At 50.4% G+C, this 17,080-nt stretch overlaps 6 protein-coding genes and 1 non-coding gene across 7 annotated transcripts; 5 read left to right on the forward strand and 2 right to left on the reverse strand.

Moving 5' to 3' along the window:
- Window positions 1–506: 506 nt before the first annotated feature.
- On the forward strand, window positions 507–1,751 carry BABINDRAFT_19191 (serine/threonine protein kinase; the record flags this gene model as incomplete). Its single annotated transcript, XM_019131211.1, has 1 exon — window positions 507–1,751. A coding segment is annotated over one exon (1,245 nt), but the record flags the coding sequence as incomplete, so codon positions are not given.
- A 630-nt stretch (window positions 1,752–2,381) lies between these two features.
- Window positions 2,382–3,179, forward strand: RVS161 (amphiphysin-like protein; the record flags this gene model as incomplete). Its single annotated transcript, XM_019130558.1, has 1 exon — window positions 2,382–3,179. The coding sequence occupies one exon, from the start codon at window positions 2,382–2,384 to the stop codon at window positions 3,177–3,179; it is 798 nt and encodes a 265-aa protein (XP_018984183.1).
- Window positions 3,180–3,249: 70 nt separating this feature from the next.
- BABINDRAFT_154050 (uncharacterized protein) lies at window positions 3,250–3,615 on the forward strand. The gene has a single exon (XM_019127257.1). It carries the CDS (start codon window positions 3,355–3,357, stop codon window positions 3,544–3,546), a length of 192 nt encoding a protein of 63 aa, XP_018984184.1. The 5' UTR covers window positions 3,250–3,354; the 3' UTR covers window positions 3,547–3,615.
- Window positions 3,616–6,146: 2,531 nt separating this feature from the next.
- On the forward strand, window positions 6,147–8,324 carry BABINDRAFT_38974 (uncharacterized protein; the record flags this gene model as incomplete). The annotated part of the gene is made up of 1 exon (XM_019131900.1): window positions 6,147–8,324. One exon carries the CDS (start codon window positions 6,147–6,149, stop codon window positions 8,322–8,324), a length of 2,178 nt encoding a protein of 725 aa, XP_018984185.1.
- Window positions 8,325–8,875: 551 nt separating this feature from the next.
- BABINDRAFT_t260 lies at window positions 8,876–8,946 on the forward strand. The gene has a single exon. It is a non-coding gene; the product is annotated as a tRNA-Gly (tRNA).
- A 191-nt stretch (window positions 8,947–9,137) lies between these two features.
- Window positions 9,138–14,873, reverse strand: BABINDRAFT_162531 (uncharacterized protein). Its single transcript, XM_019129396.1, has one exon. It carries the CDS (start codon window positions 14,780–14,782, stop codon window positions 9,278–9,280), a length of 5,505 nt encoding a protein of 1,834 aa, XP_018984186.1. The 5' UTR covers window positions 14,783–14,873; the 3' UTR covers window positions 9,138–9,277.
- Window positions 14,874–15,629: 756 nt separating this feature from the next.
- Window positions 15,630–16,956, reverse strand: SDS22 (type 1 protein phosphatase-activating protein). Its single transcript, XM_019132436.1, has one exon. The coding sequence runs from the start codon at window positions 16,941–16,943 to the stop codon at window positions 15,828–15,830; it is 1,116 nt and encodes a 371-aa protein (XP_018984187.1). The 5' UTR covers window positions 16,944–16,956; the 3' UTR covers window positions 15,630–15,827.
- Window positions 16,957–17,080: the final 124 nt, after the last annotated feature.

A 17,080-nucleotide genomic window follows, 5' to 3' on the forward strand; every position in this document is an offset into this window, starting at 1 on the left:
CTTCTTTCATTCTGCATATCATGGGCGAAACCAGACACCGATCCGGTACATTGTCTAAGCTTGGTAAGATGTTTGGTGTTTCCAGCACCAACCTTGCCGAAACGTCCCCTCAAGCGCCTCCGAGCTCGATTTACTCGCCTGTATCCCTGAGAACCCCGGTTATAGTGTCATCACCAGCCAGCTTGACCCCTACATCGCTCAGCAACAGCTCCACGTCGCTCGATCTGTTACCAAAGAAGTTGGACATTAAAGTGGCCTCGGCCGGTTCTGCGAACGGAACGGCGCTCAGTTTTGCGGCTCAACGCAAGAGTTCGGGCGAACCTGAGAAAAAGAGCGGTCACAAGATCAGTCCGCCCCAGTCCGCACTGGTTCTGCGTGCCTCTTCGGTAAAACTCCCCCAATCCACCCTGCAAACGGCTCAGAGAGGCTCCTCCGACAAATCTCCCGCGCAAGGCATAGTCCGCGCTCCGTCTGTGAAGAGCCCCATCCAGCTCCATGAGGCGTCCTCTGCCGTCAGTATCCAGTCTGGCCCCTCTATCTCTAAGGCGAGGTTTGTTGTCAATGCTGACGGTACCCACGAACACCATCTTCGGAGTGCCAAGCGACAAGAGAAGCTTGGAAGCATGTTGAAGGACTTGATGGGGGCGAAGAAGCTCCGAAACGAGGCAGTGTCTGCTGTTCCTGGCTTGCTTTCGCACATTCCAAACCTCTCGGGAACGCCGTCTCTGGGGGTTGCCACCCCACCTTGCGCCGCTCCTCCAACGCTATTCGCTGGCTTGGTGAACCAGGTCAAACAGGGCGAAGAGACTCCGTTTACGCCGAACCAACACCTGACCCTGCAGCCGATGATTACTCACTCCCTCGCGCCTACAAACTCTCTGGACAGCCGCTCCTTTTTCGAAAAGTACGGGCGATGCCAGGAGGTGGTCGGGAAGGGCGCTTTTGGGGTGGTGCGTGTAGCTCACAAAAAGTCGGAGAAAGCCTCGGGTGAGACGTTGTTTGCTGTCAAAGAGTTCAAGCGGAGGGTGCAGGAAACCGACAAGACGTACTCCAGACGCTTGACTTCGGAGTTCTGTATATCATCGTCTCTCAAGCACCCTAACATTATCCAAACATTGGACTTGCTCCAGGATGCTAAGGGTGATTACTGTGAGGTCATGGAGTATTGTGCGGGCGGTGACTTGTACACCTTAATTATCGCTGCAGGGAAGCTTGAGTTTGCCGAGGCTGACTGCTTCTTCAAGCAGCTCATCAGAGGCGTGAACTACATGCATGAAATGGGTGTTGCACACCGTGACTTGAAACCAGAAAATGTGTTGCTCACCTCAAACGGGACTTTGAAAATTACTGACTTTGGTAACGGAGAGTGTTTCCGGATGGCTTGGGAGACTGAAATCCACTTCTCCCTGGGCGTGTGCGGTCTGTCACCTTATATCGCCCCTGAAGAGTACTTGGTGGAGGAGTTTGATCCGCGTGCGGTGGATATCTGGGCCTGTGGGGTTATCTACATGGCCATGCGAACGGGTAGGCAGTTATGGCGGTTAGCCAATGCTGAAGACGAATTCTATCTGACCTACTTGGAGAAACGGAGAGACGCCAAGGGGTATGACCCGATTGAGTCGTTAAAGAGAGCGAGATGCAGAAACGTCATCTACTCCATTTTGGATCCGATTCCTGGCAGAAGAATCACCGGAAAGCAGATTTTGAACAGTGAGTGGGGGAGAGAAATCAAGGTGTGTGAAGCCGCTGATGAGTAGCCCCGTTTGTTTTTCAATTACAATTGCATGTGTCCACGTCGATCTGTGCTGTGTATTATTTTTTTTGTCGCTGTTTTTGCTGTAAGGTTTCTAAGAGTACTGTGTTTGGGTGTTCACGTTTGCCATCTACTCGTATGTAGTATAAGTTTAATGTTTAGGCAAAGTCATGTAAGGACTGAGATGATGGATTGAAAGTGATCTCATTCGGCTAGCCTTACAATGAACACCCCCCGCCCGACAAAGTAAACGCCAGGTTTTCGCATAGACATCCTGCTGGGAACAGACACTGTGTGGCGGAGCAACCTTTCGAGATGAAACATACTAGCTCTACTCTTCAGCTAGCAATCTCACACCCATCGTTTCCTTAATACTTGTAAAATCAATTCCTCTGAAGTATACATTCACTCTCATTACCATTGTTATATTCTGTGTAAACTTAGTGAACAGTCCATTCAGGACAATATATCGGTACATATCTCTCGCCGCAGGCACTTCTCATGCCAAAGGGACGTGCACGACCCACCAAACGAGGCTATTGATTCCTACTTAACCCCCGGCAATTAATAATCAGACCCACTCGCTGCTCTCCTCTTACCCACCCATTTCAAACACGCAACACACAACATGTCCTGGGAAGGGTTTAAGAAAGCACTCAACCGCACTGGCGGCTCCATCATGGTGAAGGCAACCGACAAAACAATGGACAAGGACTACGACACAGAGGAAAGGCGCTTCAGAACGCTCGAAAAGGCCGGAAATATGTTGCAGACCGAAACAAAGGCCTATTTGGACTCCCTTAGAGCCGTGACCGCGTCTCAGGTGACTATCGGCGAAATTATTGCCAACTTGTACGAGGAAACGACCGTTGCTGGCTCCGTCTATAACAATACGGGGAAGCAGTATCTCCAGTGTGTGAGAGAATTCGACGAAGAAACCGTCAAACAGCTTGATGGGCCGTTCAGAGAAACAGTTTTGGACCCGGTTTCCACCTTTGCGGGGTATTTTTCCGAGGTGAACGAGGCTATCAAGAAGCGCACTAACAAGAAGACCGATTATGACCAGTGCAAGTCCAAGGTGAGACGGTTGGTGGATAAGCCAGCGAAGGACGCAGCAAAGTTACCTAGGGCCGAGAAGGAGTTACAAATAGCGAAAGAGATTTACGACGACTTGAATGAGCAATTGAAGGCAGAGTTACCGCAATTGATTTCGGTCAGGGTTCCGTTCTACGACGCGTCCTTCGAGGCATTGGTGAAGATTCAATTGAGGTTCTGTACCGAGGGGTACACTCGTCTTGCGCAGATTCAGCAGTACTTGGACCAGGAATCGCGTGACGAATACGTCAACGGGGTTTTGGATTCCAAGATCGACGGTTTGCTTGCGCAGATGAACAGTTTGAACATCTGTGCCTTGGGTGCTAAATAACCCATGGTGAGGATAGGGATTTTCTGAGCGAAAAGACAACGTCTCCCGCCGACCGGGCTTTGAAGTAAGCCGAAAAGCAAGGATCCATGTCTCGAGGTTTTTGTTCAAACTATGGATTAACGTGTTCCTTTTTTTTGTTTTATCTATTCTGCCTTCTTGATTTATGTAAACACTGATGTTAAAGTTTGCTCTTTATTCAGATAGGCGTTTTACAAGTCCCGATGGGACGGCCATGGCTATATGCTTATATTCCAAGCTTCCACTAAGTCAGATTTTAACCATCCTAGATCTGTTGATAAATATAGTATTTGATCCTCTTGAAATTGTGGGTCCGCATAAATATATAAATGGCTACAAAGGGTATTAGGGGTGCCAAGACTTTTTTTAAAAAAACGATAGTAGACGTCCCTGGAGTAGATTCAAGGGACGCCTGTGTTGGACGCCAAGAAATACCGATCCCAGTCTTATCTCTATGGTTATAGAGGCGCTTTAAAATCTCGCTATTCATCGGGACAGTCCATTTAAATGGAGTGCCATACTTTCTACCCCTTCTGTCTCCACCCTTAGGCGTACAGAGAAACAGAAGGGACAATACTTTCCAATCTGCAGCCCGAGATTTCGTATACAGATGTACCTGCCGGAGCAGGGCGCTGCAATGTACGCACAAAATGCTGCAGTCTGACACATGCTCTCATCTTTGGGAAAAACCCACGAGCCCCGACTTGTGACAAATCTGGGGCAATAGGTCCTAGCCTGGTAGAGCATTGTTCAGGAAATCTTAGCGATAACTTGAGTGCGTCTTTAATTTCCTTTAACTGCTCTAAAAGCTGTAAGGGTCGTCGAGCTTTTATAAATTGCTCAATAATAACAAACCCTAAAAACCCAAAACGCAAATCCACCTAAATATAGTCTTGACGGAGAACCGGAAGTTCTGCTTCCTGCGGATATGCGCTCTTTTTTGTAGCACATGTGACGAAACGTCCACGCCGACGACTCTGGATCTGTGCTGATGCATGGTCGTGCGTATCCCGGCCAACTCCCAGGGTAGTGGTCGGAAAAAAGGTCGAAAGGCAACGAGGGCTCAAAGGTGAAGAGCTGACCCAAACCGTACCATCCATTGGCTCCCAATTCTTACCAAGCGCCCTAAGCCAGAACTGGCATATATATCAAAGCCAATCTCTACAGCCTCCACAGCCGCATTTTCACCCACCATTCTCCTCTACCCGACTGATTCGCAGCAGCACAACCGTTAGACGCCTGTCTCCTTACCCACCCATTCCTCTATCGTACTACACACCAAGGTTGCCTCTGTGACTAGTTCCGGTACCGATAATTTCGACATCTTGTCTTTCTAGGTGAACCAAACGTTTATCTGGTTTTTTTTTTCCTTGCTAGAGAATTTATCCACCTTATTCGGCGATTTCAAGCTTTGGCAATCCATCGACCCTAGCTACTCGATCTCGGCTCAGCCTCTAATATGCAAACATGCTTCTAAGTCTTTGGCGAACCATCAGAGTCCTCTGGGTGCGCTACTATATGCTAGTGCGCGCCTGTATGGTAGCGTATTACCGCCGCCTTTCACAACGCATTGCGCTCAACCCCAAGATGTTTATTCTCATACCGTCGTCGCTCGCATTCATACTCGCGTATCCTACGCTTTACGACCTCTACATGAGCCCCATCGACCTCGCGGTATCCAACCAGATCACGTCCTTCGTGACTGTACACACGTCGCTGCTACAGCCGTATCTAAATCATCCTACCGACATGGCGTCGAAACAGCTATGGATCCAGTCCAAAACCAACGTACTAGACAAGGACTTCCTCGTGGCGGCGCTCTGCCTCCAGAACCAGTTGACGGCCGGCATCACCTTCACACCTAACGACATTAACGACACAGCATACCTCCTCACACCGTTTCTGATCTGGAACAACTCGGCAACAGCCCTCGCGAACGACAACATACCCCTCAAATCGATCAACTTCCAGAAATCCTACAGGAGTGATGTCTACCTAGCCGGCGTCACCAAAGTCAACAGCATCATGAAACAAGCGCAGGCGTTACATATCTGCCTCGTGTACCGCGGCGAGGCGGGCCGCATCTGGGAGCGCAACTTGCAGAACGTCCGAGCTCTGGATACCCACTTTGTATTCCTCAAGCCTGAACTGGAGAGTTCGGTCTTTTCCTTACATCTCAGCCAGATGCTCAGCGTGCCAGAGAAACTCCTCCTCTGGGCGTTCTACGCGAGCTTCCTCGTGTGGTTTCTCACTTCGCTCTCCAACCTCCATACCATCAAGTCGCGACTCGGGCTCCTCAATGCATTCGGCACGGAGATCCTCCTCGCCGTGCTCTGCACCATCACCATCACCAAATGGGTGCTTCGCCACCTCGACACTGGCACCGCTCTGCTCCTTTTCTCCAGTAACTACGACCAGACGGTGCCTGTACTGATGCTAGTCATCCTCGTGCTCTGGGTTGGTGCCGAGAACATGTTCCGCCTCGTGGGCTACTCGTGCCTGTTGCCCGAGGAGCTTCCTGTGCACACAATTCTCGCCAAGGCCATGGGCCGCAGCTGTGTGAATTCCTCCTTCACCGTTGCGGCGCTTGTGACAATGTTTTTCACGGTTTACGGCTGTCTCTCCTTCAGTGGCCCCTTTGCGAACGTCAAGCAGTACTGTGTGTTTCTTGTGGTGGGGCTCCTCGTCGACCACTTCCTCCACTTAACATTCTTCACCGCCGTGTTGAGCGTGGACATCCGCCGCATCGATCTCGACTACCTCCTCAAGAACGATGGCAACAGCTCCACGAGCTTGAGTCGCAGGCCGAAAAACGGGGGGTTTGCAGCGTTACTCATGGGGTCCTACTCTACTAACAAACCCTCGCGCTCCTCGCCGCGCCACATCTTGGGCCAGTATTTGCTAAAAGTTCGTGCACCGCTTGCGGGCCATGTCCCCCAGTCGATGCTCATGTTCGGGTGCGCGTTCGCGGTAATTTCCAAGTGGATCCGGGATAGTGGCAGTGATGGGGCGGATACCGGCCTGCTTGTCGGACCGTTTGCGGACGCCACCAAGAGACGCGCGCTCTGCTTCTACTTGGTGAACCTCCTCAAAACAAAACTTACCAGACCGATAACCATCCGGCTCGACTCGCCAGTGGTGGCACTCACAGACGGCTTGGACTTTTCCTACACCTTGGAGAGCTCCTCGCGCTTCGATGCCTGGCACCGCTTGGAGTTTCTCCTCCTGTTGGTGTTTGTGGTGGCTATCAACGCGTTGGTCCTCAAAGTCAAGGTCAATAAAGAATCATCGGGCTATATGGGGGGCTCCCTCACCAAAGACAACACCCTTGAGATGACAGACTCCCCTGGAGACGAACCCTTCTCGGAAAAGCGCTTAGTGGGCGGTCACTACTTGGACATTCTCAAAATCAGCACGTCTTCTGGCTCACCGTTCGTTGTCACCATTGGATTGGATCACAAGGTGATGGTGTGGTCGCCGATAGCTGACCCCATCCCCTCACCTTTCCCGCTCCCGATCCAGAGCCAGGTCTGGCCGGTGGTACATGTCGTTCTTGGCAACCAAGGGAACACTATTGCCCTATTCAGCAAGAGTGGGTTGGTGTCCTGCTACTCGCGCCTGGCCCAGCGGTTTATTTGGCAGGTGGTTTTGGAGGGCTTGAAAGGATCAGTTCCTCTCGAGAGTTTCTTTCGTCGCAAAACCATCCCGGCGTTTTTGCAGCGCAAGATGTTGCTTGAAAAGCAGAAAAAACTGCAATTGGAGCTGGAAGAGCGCGAAAGGTCCCAGTTGCATCGCACCACCAGCGACCAGTCTTTCCTGGGGGCGTCGATTCGGGCTGAGAGGCTGGAGGAAGGCAAAGACCTCGAGCTCATGGAGCTCACCGTTATGGCCAAGAACGGGGCAATGTACACCATCTCCTGCGATGACGGAAAGGTCTCCGAGGAGAACATCACCAGCTCCAAGGCCTTGGTGTCAGCGAGACGCTTGACGTCTGCCAGGGTCTCCGACCGGTTGATCTGCCAGGTGTCCAACGGGATAATCATGGTGGCGACATCGGTGAACAACAAGTGGAAGTTCCGAAAGTTGTTGGTACAAGAAGAGAAGTACAACAAAGGACAGAGTCTTTTGACCCCCGCGGCCATGTCACGCCACTCCTCGGTCGGCTCCAAGTACCGTCCGTTCCACGTTACCGGTTCGCAAACCTCCTTGAGCACGCTTACCCCGGTGGAGCCTCCGCTGCATAACTTGACCACCTCCACGATCGCCATCGTGTCGTTTGTGGGGATGATTGTACGTACGCGTGACTTGGTGGCTGAGTTGATCGACGTGCAAACGGGAACATTGGTCCGCAAGTTCAACATTGGCCAGTTTGTCAAGAACTCCTTTAGAGTATTCCACTCCGAGCCCCAGCATTGCCGTTTCTGTGGTTGTGCCTCTGTGCGGTCGTTCTCCTTGGTGTACACCGAATTGGATACCAACACGGTCATTATGCACACCTTTTCCATCGAAAACAGAGCCAAGAACAACATCTGTTGGAGAGTGGAGAGGGACCCCAGAGAGACCAGATGTCTTGGTTTTGACTCCGTAACCGAGCAGCAGCATTGGTTGGAGGGTAGCGAGTGCTGGAATTTGACCGACATGAACATGATCGTGGGAATTGTGAAGCGCAAACAAGCCGCTATGGCTGTAAAATCAGAGACCCATTCTTCAGCCCTTCGGTCGTCTGAGTTGAGATCCCGACGTGCCAAGCCCAAAGACTCCCAGCCTGTGCAGATCTCCGACACCTGGGAAGGATTCACGATGACAGCGACGGGGAAAGTGACATACCACGAAATTCCCTGTGTGCCCGGGTTGTCGCTGAACCCCTCGCTCTTGGTCAAGCGCATCAACCAGATCGAACGGTTTGGTCACAAATCGGTTGTCGTGGGGTTCGGCAACATAATCAAGATTTTGTATTTGGGAAACAACGACGAGTTGCTCGAAAAGGATGACTACGATACGAACAGCCCCAACACCAGGCTCGAAGGGAACATCCGAGGCTTGTCGTTTGTGAACAAACGGCGCCAAAACGGGTTACACAATGGCAAGGCCGAGGTTTCCGTGAATTTTTCCAGGCTGCGGGAATAAGTAATAAAATGGTAATTAATGATTGAGCCAGGAGGGTTGACACCATTAACCCTACGCCGGTGAAGGTAACGCAACCTCGCTTGTCGATGGGTTTTAAAATCTTGTACTTCTTTTTAAAACCCTGTACTTTTTAAACCTCAACCAAGCTAATATTGTTTTAAAGAGATCCAGACTGATGTGCTTTTTAGGGCTGGTTCTAGATAGAGAAATATCTTTGGTCACGTGGTGGGATTATAGATTGAGATATCGATCAACAGCATGAATATAGCTATTTTATTTATTTGGGAATTATTATGGTTGTATAAATCCCAGCCAATACATATATATGTATATGGAAAAGGTAATATGCGCATATATGATAAAAATAACGTACACCCATATCGTATATATGGAATATATCAACAGAACTATCAGTATGGAAAGGAAATTCTCATTTGTTGTGTTGACAAACCTTCAGTCATCTTCCAATGGGCCCTAAAATTACAAATCATAGTCCCCGAAACCCCCATACCTTTATAGACCAGTACCTGCCTCCCCAATTTCATGAGCAAGCGCCAGTGGTTTAGTGGTAAAATCCAACGTTGCCATCGTTGGGCCCCCGGTTCGATTCCGGGCTGGCGCATTGTTTTTACTGAAACCATTCATGGCAATTTTTTATGCTCAAGAAACGCACGATGTCTGCCTTGGAAAGTAAATCTGACATTTGAAAGGTCAGAAATAATATTCGAGCTAATTGGAACCTCTATTATTGAAGTTAAATGCCGACGTACAATGATCATGCCGAAGAAGCGTACCAGAGCTAGAGCAACACATTGACTGTTCAATTATAGCGTAGCCGACCCTTCAAGACATGGGCGCCAGCAATCCTATTAGCTTAACAACCCGGGTTCCATTTACACCCTCTACTCACAGCTACGCAAAATAAAAACAAACATTAAATAAAAACAAACTTCTTAGTCTCTGATCATGGTTGATCTGTAGCCGTTCCGTCTGCTTACACTAGACCCACTGGAACCAGAAATCAACGACTGGGCAGAGCTCCCGGCCATGCTTCTGCCCAATAACGACATGTTGCTGTTGGTGCTTGGAAGCACGGAAGACCTGTCACCAACGAATCGGTCCATGAACGAGCTCCCGTCATAGTCTGGGTCGTTCTTCAACTCGTCCAACTCATCCTTAAAGTTCTTGTGGAACAATTCCACCATCGAGTTGTGCGAGGCCTTCAACTGGACCGGCACAAGCTTACCGTGAAGCGTCAACAAACGGTTCAAGATAATCGCCAAATCGGTGAACCCGCTTCTCAACAACTCAAGTTGATACGCGTAGTTTGGATCCTCGCTGGCGGTGTTCTTGAAGAACAACTTGTACTGGTGCACACCACCATTGACCGGCGAGTCGATCGTACCGGAACATTGTCTGGACAACTCACCAAACACAACAGAGGTGTCGCCACCCTCGTCAATGGTGTTTTTAACCAACTCAAACACGCTTCTAAGGTCCCCGATCTTGTCGGAGAAACTTCTCAAGGCGTTTTCAATCGGCGATAGTTTCACGGTGGCAATGTTGGCAATAACCGAGCGGTTCATCAAAGTTGGGAACGTCTTCTCAGACTCATACGTGGTCTCTTCGGACCAGAAATCAAGCACGGAGGTGGAGCCCGGTAAACGCTTCTTCACGGTAAAGAACTTCAAGTCCTTGTTTTCGGCGAAACGCTTGTGGCCAAGCGAATAGAAGTTGGTGTTGATATCTCTCGAAGGCTCTACCGTGGTGATATGCAAGTATCTCCCGTTTTGCTCATTGGCAAGGAAGGACTTGGCCTCTTCGTCGGTGGTGATGATTCTAGCACCCGGGTGGATCTTCAACAAACGCTGATGGATCGACGTGATGTGCTCGAACGGCAACCCCTCATAGATGTACTGCTTGCCTCTGATACTCTTTGGGAAACCGGAACCGATGAAGGCGATACGGAAGTAGGATGGCGTAAGCCGGTCCAAGGACTCCAAGTCCGCGTAAATCTTCGATAACTTGTGGTGGATGTCCGAAAGCGACTTCAAGTCCAAGGTGTGGGTGTTGTGAGCCTCACACAACTCAAGATATATTTCCAACGCCTTTTCGTACCGGTTACCCTTCACGTAGTTGACGGCAATGGTGTTAAACAAGGCTTCTTTACGCTTGAACGAGGACTGTGCTGGGAAATCCGGCTTATAGCTGGCCGGGAGCATAACGCTTACCGACCAGTCAATGGTGTCGGCAAGCAACTTCATCGACAAGGCGGCCTGGATGTAGTTTGACTTGGCAATGTTGTTCTCGTACATCTCGTTGATGAAAGACTGCAACAACTCTGGTTTCTCCACGTTCATCAAAAGCCCCTTGATGTTGAGCTTGTGCGAGGTTCTGTCATCGTCAAACTCGTCACCGAGCGGCACATTGTTCAAGTGATCCAAGATTTCCAAAAACTCCGCAAGCGAGTTGATGAAGCTGTGGATCACAGGGTACGACTCATCCTCGGGGTCGACCCGCTTAGACTTTAAGAACTTGATCAAGTTTTTTTGCTCGTACCTGCCTGGCTTGTAGTTCTCACTGTGGTAAATGTCATACAACCCAATAATACACTCCTTTTCGAAGCCCAATAAGTTTTCGGACACGAGCAACTCGGACACAATCAACGACCAGAGCACGTCCACCCCAAGCGATTGCGAATGGGTGTGTCTCTGCAAGGAGTAGAATATCAAGTCCTGGAGGATACCGTAGTCGGCAACGATAAACTCCGACTGGTATCCACCAACCTTGGCCAAGTGGAAACGGGCATAATCCTCCGGCAAGGAATCCCACCCGAGCTCGGCCCAACAGTCTTCAACCATGACGGCCACTCTGTCTCTGATATCACCGGTGATCTTCCAACAGCCCTTACGCGGAATCTCAGATAAGTGGCAGATCGAAACCGGCATGGAGTGCCCAATTCTGAACAACGTCTTGAGGTAGTTTCCCCAGAGTGAGCGGTTGAACTGCTCCGAGTTTTCCACCGACGGAATGTAGTACTTGAGCATCTTGCGCTTCAACAACTCGAACGCGGTTACACCAGCGTCGGACAACACCGCGTGGAGCGACAACCACTTTTGCCGTGGGAAGAACTTGGCCTGGTTGAGGTGCTTGACCGTCCTGATAAGCCCGTAGATGTCGTTGTCGGCAAACACCTTGATGTAGTAGTCAGACACAAAGATCTCGTCCAGGGGCGAGATCTTGGCAAAGATACCCACAAATCCGGCCTCTCCGGCAATATATGCACCGATCTTGGCGGAAAACGCAAACAAGGTGGCCATTTCCATCAACACCTCGACGAAAACCTCGGCGTTGACCATGGAATCCATCGTAATGTCCTTGAACGGATACTCGCACGGGAACAACTGGGAGAACGTTCTCTTTGCCTTAAAGAGACCGTTGTTGCGGCAATAGTCGAGGTAGACGTTGAAAATCTTGGAGAGCGCCGGGAGAAGTCTGGCAATACCGTAGCAGATGTAGTCTCCGGACTTGTCTTCGGGCGTGACAATCTCGTCCCACACAATCGTGAAGATTCTCGCCAACACACCGTTGGCTAAGCGGGCAGCGTCCACATCCACCGACAGGTGGGTCAATACCTGCAACGCCCAGTCCAAGGCGTCCACAATCAAAATGTTGCGGCATTCAGCGGTGTCCAACAACCACGAGTCAAGCAAGCGGCGGATAAGTAACATCTTGGCGATGACCAAGCCGTGCTCCTTGGACCGTTTCTTGGTCACGGCCGAGGTGGCGTCCTTGGTTCCAAGGCCACGGGTGCCCAACGCATCCGCGGTTTGCTTAACGATATAGGCAATGCGCTGGCGAGGGAAGTACTTGGCAAAGGTGTGGTAGCAGTAGTCAATCACGTCCAAAATCAAGATCTGGTCCGCAATCAACCCCTCGCCCGGCATCTTCAAGAAGCGGTTGCACGACCACAACATAATCTTGGTGTCCTCAACAAACTCGGTGGCGTTCTCCTCGGCGGTAGCCATGACGGAGATCTGGCAGAGAAGAGAGGCCACACGGCAAAGCGCTCTCCCCACGTGGTTCCACTCGGTGTCGGCCTTCTTGAACACCTCACCCATGAGCAGGCACACCTTGTGGCCAATCAAAGGCAAGGTGGAATGCTGGGTTTCCTGCTCGACGAAGCTATCAAACAAGTAGACGTACTGGTCCTGTCTGGCAACCACCACATCGAGCAAGTGCACCAACGCCTGGAAGGCCTCCTTCTGCAACGCCGGGGTGTTGTCGTCGGAACCCTTCTTCAAAAGCTTAAGGAGGTTGCAGACGAGTTCGGGGAAGTATTTGATGTACGATGAGAGTTCGATGCGCCTGAACTTGGTAGAGAGAATGTCCAACATTGTGTGGAAAGTAGCTGGATTGGACTCCCACGTGAGGATGGACTTGACGGCGGCATCGATGTTGTAGGTCTTGCCGATGTACTCGGTGTACAACTCCACGGAGGCGGTTGGCTGGCCGGCGGAAGAGTGCATCTCGAAGGTGAGCCCGTTCTCGTTGACTACAATGTACCCACTCTCCTTGATCTTGAGCGTATTGGTTCCGTACACGTCACCGTTGACGTAACAGGTGATTTTCACCCGCTCATCGGAGCTGGACAAGTGCTCAATCCCGTTGATCTTGATGATTTCACCCACCGCTTCGGAACAGCGCGTGGAGACGAACCTCCAGGTCTGTTCTGGCTTCTGGTTGGTACCCTTGGCGAAGGACACGTGGCGATTGGAGGTGGAAATCTCAATGGTGACAAAGGCGTCACGAGGGGCACCGGCTCCTAACAACTGGACTTTACCCACACGCATGTACACGCGCTCGTAGTTCTTCCCCAACGGATCGTAGTAGAAGGAGCGGATCGGGGCGATTGGGTTGGAGGAAATCTCCTCCCCCACCGAGTTCAACTTGGTCTGAGTAACCTCGTAATCGTCTCCAATCAACTCGTTCTTGAACTCCTTGACGGAAACAGTGAGCTTTCTGGCACGCGGGTTGATGGCGATACCCTTGTTGGAACCGGAAATGATGCGGTCCACAAGTTCACCCCATCCGTTGTTCTGGTCCACCAAAGCGGCTGTCTGCTCGCCGCTGTTGGCAAAGTGCGACCCGTACAAACGGATATTGAACTTGTGGGCCTCCCCAGAGGCCAAAGCCCCCTTGTGACGCGAGAAGATACGCGAGATGTCGGTCACACCGGCGGCGATCCCCTGCTTGATGGTGCGAATGGTCTTGTTCACAATAATGTCCTCGGTTAACACGGCAACCAAGTAGATACGGCCGGTATCGATTTCGGTGGCGGGAATGTTCTTGAAAAGCGCTGCAGACAAGTTTTCAAGGGAGAATTGCTGGGAGGGGTCGATATGGATCGCAAAGGCCTCAGTAAGACGCTTCTTCTGCGAACGAAGATAGAGATACGCGGTCATCCCAGAGAAACCCGAGGGGGTCAAGTGGTGCTCACCCTCGACCTCCTTGAAGTCCACGAGGATGTGGGATGGAGGCACCTTGATCAACTTCTTGTTCTTGTACGGCGCAAGCGACGAGACGATGGAGTCGGTGATCGGGTAGTTTGGTGTCAACGCGAACAACAACTGGTTGGCCGCGATGATAGCGGGTGTCGGGTGGTTGGACTTGTCGAACATTTCACCAGTGTTGGCGTCTCTGGCAAGGATCGCCTCATACCCCTGGGTGTCGGAGTTGGCGGTGAAGTTGTTCTGGGAGCTCTTCAAGTCACGGAGCCCGAGCAACTTCGAGATCTTACCCAAGATCACGGCGGCGAATTTAAAGGCGGCCTCCATTTCGGAACTAGTGCACAAGGTGTAGGTGATCTTGATGCGCAACTCATCAAGCTCGTTGTACAAGTGGGTCAATTTATGGAACAAGTTGAACTCACCCATGGCGTACAACGCATAGATGTGGTTGTTCAACGACACAATGGCGGCGGAGATTTCGGTTGGAAGGTCTGAGTGATCCACGCGGAGAATCGGCAACGGAGGACGTCCCTTTTTCTTGTTGTGGACGTTCTCCTGGCCGTTCACGGCGGCGTCATTGCCGAGCTCGATGTCCAAGATAGTTGGCGTCAAGGCGTGCGAGTTGGTTGACAAGAAGATCTTGTCGTTGTCAGTAACCGGGATCTCCTCAATGAGTCTCATGTGGGACAACGGGATGATGGCGACAATGATCTTTGGTTCCGGCAAGCGGTCCAAATCGATGGTGGTGACGGAGAACTCGTGCGGGAACGGGAACGTGGCAACGTAGGCACGGCCCCACTTGTCGCCTTGGGTTTCAAAGACGTAGATGTCGTCACCTGGATAGATGTTGGTGTAGACGGGTGGGAGGTTGGCGTGCTTGTCGCATGGCAAAAAGGCCTTCACCATTTTCCCGTGGAGGAAACTGGTCAACGGTTTCCAGGAGCTCATATTTCGATTTGGTTTATGACAGTGAAAGGTGAGGAGGAAGGAAGGGGAGCGTTATATGTAGAGGAGAAACAGGCAATAGCGCTAACCGACTCCGTGATGGCATAACGAGCTAAATTGCAAGCGTCAGATCCGGCGATCTGGCAAGAAACCAGACGAGGCGGCTGCATGAGCCAGGGCGGTATGTTAGAACAGGGCACGTAACCGGATTGGGGGTGCAGAGTCCGTTGGTGGGTTACGTAGAGGATTGAGATTTGACGTTCAGAGTAAGCTACTTGAATTTTAGAGATTACGATAAATAAGAGATTATAGTTAACGATGAAAGAGATTATGGTCAATAATAAAAGTTAGACTAAGTTGTGAAACTAGCTTGCGGGTAGAGGCATGAATTTCAAAGTTTCAAGCGCAGGCCGTTCGATCTAAGCCATGCCCCATATTCTGAGTAGAATTGCATACGGGAGGGCCAGATTTGGTGAGTAGTTGAGTTAGTTGAAGTTAAGAGCTCAAGATTACATTCTCTCAAGGGCTAACTCCACCAGGTAATATGTTTTTCCTCCGGGGGAGTGACTTTTCAGGATTATAGCTGACCCCAGGAAGTGAAATCGGTCTTGATGCGAGGTTTGCTTCTGTAAACCACCGTCTCTTCAAGATTCAACTCCCTTAAGCATTTAGTAACACCTTCAATACACAGATTAATGAACAGGATCTTATTCTTCACACCATTGTATTTACCTCAGATGATCGTATGCAGTACGCATGCGCGGAGTCTAAATTGGAAGCTTCTTACATACAAGGCGGCAGGGGCGGCGTTCCATAGTCTCTAGCATCACTAGTAAGAATTCTTGAGTGGAGCTTCAAACCTATTTATGCAAACATATTTACCCAGACCCACACATTACTACAGCTCAGAGTCCCAAGAAACAACGGGATGCCACTTTAGACGATTGTAGGACGGCAATCATGCTAGACAGCGGTTTTACGTAAACACATACCCTTTTACTCCGTCACAATATTTAAAACGCATCATTTTTTTTTTTCAGCACAAAGTCTACTTAATATAGTTGGCATCGATCTTGGTTAAACTTGGTCCCAAGTACAACTTCACCTTGCGCGTATAGGCTACAGGGTTTTCCTTCTGCACCGGGTTCCCTTCAAAGTATACCGTTTCCAAGTTTGGCAACTTCCCCAACTCCCTACCGATATTCTCAAACGAGTCGATTTCGTTATACGAAGCCCACAAGTCGGTTAACTCGGTCAAGTGCGACAAATTTTCCAACTTGGCAATCTTGTTACCGGTCACATCCAACGTGGTCAACTTGAGGTTGTGCTCCAAACCCTCAATCCGCTCGAGTTTGTTGTGCGAAATGTAAAGCTCCTCCAAGTTGGTTAAACCCTCCAAGCCGGAAATCTGGGTGATCCGGTTCGACTGGATCGATAATATCCTCAAGTTTTGCAAGCTGGACATGTTTTCCATTGTGGTGATGCGGTTCTTTGCGAGCCATAACTGTTCCAAGTTCACTAGGGTGTCTAAATTCTCGATCTTGGAGATCCTGTTACCTCCCAACTCCAAGTTCCGCAAGTTGGTCAACGTGGAAAGGTTTTTAATTTCGGAGATCTTGTTCTGCACAAAGTACAAGTGCACCAATTTCACCAACCGGTCGACGTTCTTTATATTCTTGATCTTGTTGAAGGAAAAGTCGAGGGTGGTGAGGTTCACAAGCTCGTTGGTGTGCTTGGAAACGTGGTCAATCCTGTTATCATACAAGTCCAATTCCATTAACGTTTCGCGGCTGACGTGTTTCAATGCATTAATCGAGGTGATCAAGTTCTGGCGGAGACACAACGCCTCGAGTTTAGGGAATCTCTGTAGGTGGAGGTCCTCGATGGACAGGATCTTCAACTGGATGAGACTGATGTAGTCAGTGCCCGGGTCCATATCAGCCGTGAGGTCCGTGTCGGCCTCAATCGATTCGGGATTATTGTCCGGGATTACGGTTCCTGGGTATTCAATCGGCAAAGGCTCGTCTTCTGGGTTAAGGTCATCTTCGTCCACGGCACCTTCGTCCTCCGAGTGGGAGAGCTCTTCTATGTTTAGGTTTTCTGTCGCAAGAGCAAGCACCGTCTCATCACGCGATGGAGAGGTTTCAGGTTGGAGTTTAGACATTTAGGGGGTAAAGCAGGAGAGCGAAAAATGGGAGGGCGTATACAAAGGAAATAGATGGAGTCGGCCACAGGTGCCGTTGATATATGGCTTAATTTTAGCTGACCCTAAATCCTGCTTATAAATATGCGCCGCACAAT

Source organism: Babjeviella inositovora (assembly GCF_001661335.1).
Source record: "Babjeviella inositovora NRRL Y-12698 unplaced genomic scaffold BABINscaffold_9, whole genome shotgun sequence".
In the NCBI taxonomy this organism is placed as follows: domain Eukaryota; kingdom Fungi; phylum Ascomycota; class Pichiomycetes; order Serinales; genus Babjeviella; species Babjeviella inositovora.